Below are 3051 nucleotides of genomic sequence, written 5' to 3' on the forward strand. Positions count from 1 at the left end.
TGTTGTGGCAAGTGTTCGCCCCCAAACGCAGCTGCAGCCGCTCCCAGAAGTGGCTGCAGCAACCGCGGTTATCAGTCGCAGCAATCAGCTGTCGCAGGATCACCCAGGAGGGATCCCCCCCAGTTGGCAGGATCAGCCGTGGGGGGGACCCCCCCCCCGCCAGCCGGCGAGACTGGTCACAGGGGAGCATGTGCCCCGCCTGACTAAGTTGGCATCAGTCACCCATGTATCAAACCATGTCCAACATCCTTCAAAGTCTCTGTCTTTTTTCATTTGAAGGTATATGATGGCAACAGTACCAATGCTAAGCTGCTGGGTAAATTTTGTGGGAGTCAGACACCAGACGCAATTCGCTCCACTGGGGATACTTTGTACATGAAACTAAGGACAGATGGCAGCTTGCAAGGTGGAGGTTTCCTTGCTAAGTACAAACAAAGTAAGTACTAATGAGACGAATGAAAGAAAAATGTTGCTAGAATGCTAGGACCTGTTCTTAAAACTTCTGCATCCCAGTGGTCTTACTGTGACCAGAGCTCCATTCCAGTAAAGACTAGGAAAATACAGTATCATTATAAATAGGGTCAGGTTCTTCAGTCTGCTCAGTCTTAAAGCATTAAGGCTTAAAGCCTTAAATTGTCAGAGATGTCTGGTGGAAGAATCTTTTTTTGTGGGGAATATTTCTCTCAGTCCCAGCCACCCCTTCCACTTGTGACTTACGTAGTATGTATATGAACCATCTATGTATTGTAAAACAGTTCTACTGTTCCTGATCTTCTACTAGCATAATTTCAAGATATTCTGCTAGTGATGGAAGATAGAATAGACCCCTGACTTCTCTAGCTTGTCCTAAGACCAGATGAAAAAGATCAGAAAGCTGCTCTCTCTGGATCTCTCCAAATGTAGTGGGACAGTCTGTCCCATAGTTTCTAGTAAAGCTTACTTAGAAGACTTCAGACAGTATCATTTTTTAAAAAATATGTGTTGTGAGAGTCTTATTTTTACAATTATTTATAAATTAATTATGTTGTTGGATGTAACTTAAAGTAATGAAGCTTTGCAGAGAACAGAATACCAATATTTGAAGACTTTTTTCAGTTGGTATGAATGGATGTGCTTGGCTTGTTACAATATATACACTACAAAAGCAAATCTTTTGCATCTGTTTTTCTTTGTATTAAAAATGTAGCTATATTTATTTAAACAAGAGCTTCACTTAAACTTAAATATGCTTTAAGTATTGTGCATTTTCTTTGCTTATAACTGTGGACATCGCCCCAGTATTTCGTTTCTCTCCTCACATATTAAAGGGTGCCCCTCCCATGGGAGTGCAGGGGGGTCCCCAGTGCGCTTGGCAGTGGACCTGGAAGTGGACCAGAAGTACTTCTGATCCACTTCCGGGTTCACCGCTGAGTGTGCACAGCCCGCCCCCGCCTCTCCCCCTCCATGCTCCTGTGGGATGCTCCATCCACCCTACCATGTCAGCATTCATGAGCCATGCCTTGTACCTCAAGCTATGTAGAAAAGACATTTCTCTGAATCAGCGTTGAATCAAATCGGGACAGTGATCTAAATCAACTAATTGAGTCACTGTCCCCTGAATCGGACCAAATCCAAATCAAAAACAGCCTGCTTCGCCCACCCCTAGCAAATAACGCAAGAAACAAAACTTCCAGCATCTTGCTTAAATTCTAAAAATAGAGAAGTAGCAGTTTGAAATAATGTAGCTTAGTTAGTCAGAGGCATTCACATGTCCTCATAACATTGTCTCATAAACCATTTTTTATATATGTTTTAGAGGAAAGTAGGGTGTCAGATAGGCCTGTGCAAAGAGGCTAGTATTTGCTTTGGATTTGGATTCAGCCTATTTGGGGGACAGTGATTTGATTCAGTGATTTGAATCACTGTCCCAAATCGAGTTGGCTAAATCTGATTTGGAGATTCAACCACCACTGAATCAGCCAAATATATAAATGAAACAGGCCTCATCCTTTGCCCGCTCTCCCAGCCCCATCAATGACTGATATGCCCAGCCCCAGCATCCTGGCTCTTAAAAAAAAAAAAAAAAAGAGAGAGAGAGAGAAAAAGCCCCTCACTCACTGGCTCCTGCCAGGCAGGGTCTGATCCACTGCCCCACGCTGCATGGGGGGCTCTACCACAAACCCCCAGAAGCCCTGATGGCTGCTGCAGCAGCCGGGGAGTGCAGGGCTTTTTTCCACTCTCCTCCTAATTGAATCAGCACCCGAAGATTCACACAGCCCTAGTGTCAGATCAACACAGATACCTCTCAGTGTTTGAATATTATTTCATAGATTTCATAGCCATTAGGGCTGGAAGGAACCTCGGAAGATCATTGAGTCCAACCCCCTGCTCCAGGGACAGGAAGTCAGCTGGGGTCATAGGATCCCAGCAAGATAAACATCCAATTTTCTCTTGAAGGTGTTCAGAGTAGGTGCTTGAACTACCTCCGATGGCAGGCTATTCCAGACCTTGGGGACTCGGACAGTAAAGAAATTCTTCCTTATGTCCAGCCTGAAACAGTCTAGCACTGCCGAGCTTATAAGGATGCTTCAGGTTTTTCCTCCAAAGGTGGAGAACCTTGCATTTTTTGGTGTTAAACACCATCAGGTTCTCATCTGCCCATTTCTTGAGCCTGTCAAGGTCTGCCTGGATCACCCTACAATCCTCAGGTGTGGACGCTTTACCCCAGATTTTGATGTTCTCGGCAAACTTGGCCTGTCCACTTCTGACACCAATGTCTACATCATTAATGAAGATGTTAAATAGTATAGGCTCTAGGATGGAACCTTGAGGGACCCCACTGGTCACAGCAAACCACAATGATTGACTTCCATCAACCACCACCCTCTGGATCCTACCACGAGCCAATTCCCCAGCCAGCGGATCGTGGTGGACCCGCAGTTGGTCAATTTTGCAAGAGGTGATCATGGGATACCAGATTGAAGGCTTTTTTTAAGTCAAGATATACAACATCAATCTCCTCTCCCTTGTCCAGGTGATAGGTCACCTGGTTATAAAAGGAAATGAGATTGG

The 3051-nt window shown here is 44.9% G+C and overlaps 1 protein-coding gene across 2 annotated transcripts in view; it reads left to right on the top strand.

The window, feature by feature from the left end:
• Nucleotides 1-3051, top strand: part of CUBN (cubilin) — a 243841-nt gene that overhangs the window by 63914 nt on the left and 176876 nt on the right. For both annotated transcript variants that reach the window (XM_025216815.1, XM_025216816.1), the window contains exon 26: nt 280-436. In XM_025216815.1, coding sequence (XP_025072600.1) covers nt 280-436 — 157 coding nt within the window. The remainder of the gene's footprint in view (nt 1-279; nt 437-3051) is intronic.

Source organism: Alligator sinensis, unplaced genomic scaffold (assembly GCF_000455745.1).
Source record: "Alligator sinensis unplaced genomic scaffold, ASM45574v1 scaffold623_1, whole genome shotgun sequence".
NCBI lineage: Eukaryota > Metazoa > Chordata > Crocodylia > Alligatoridae > Alligator > Alligator sinensis.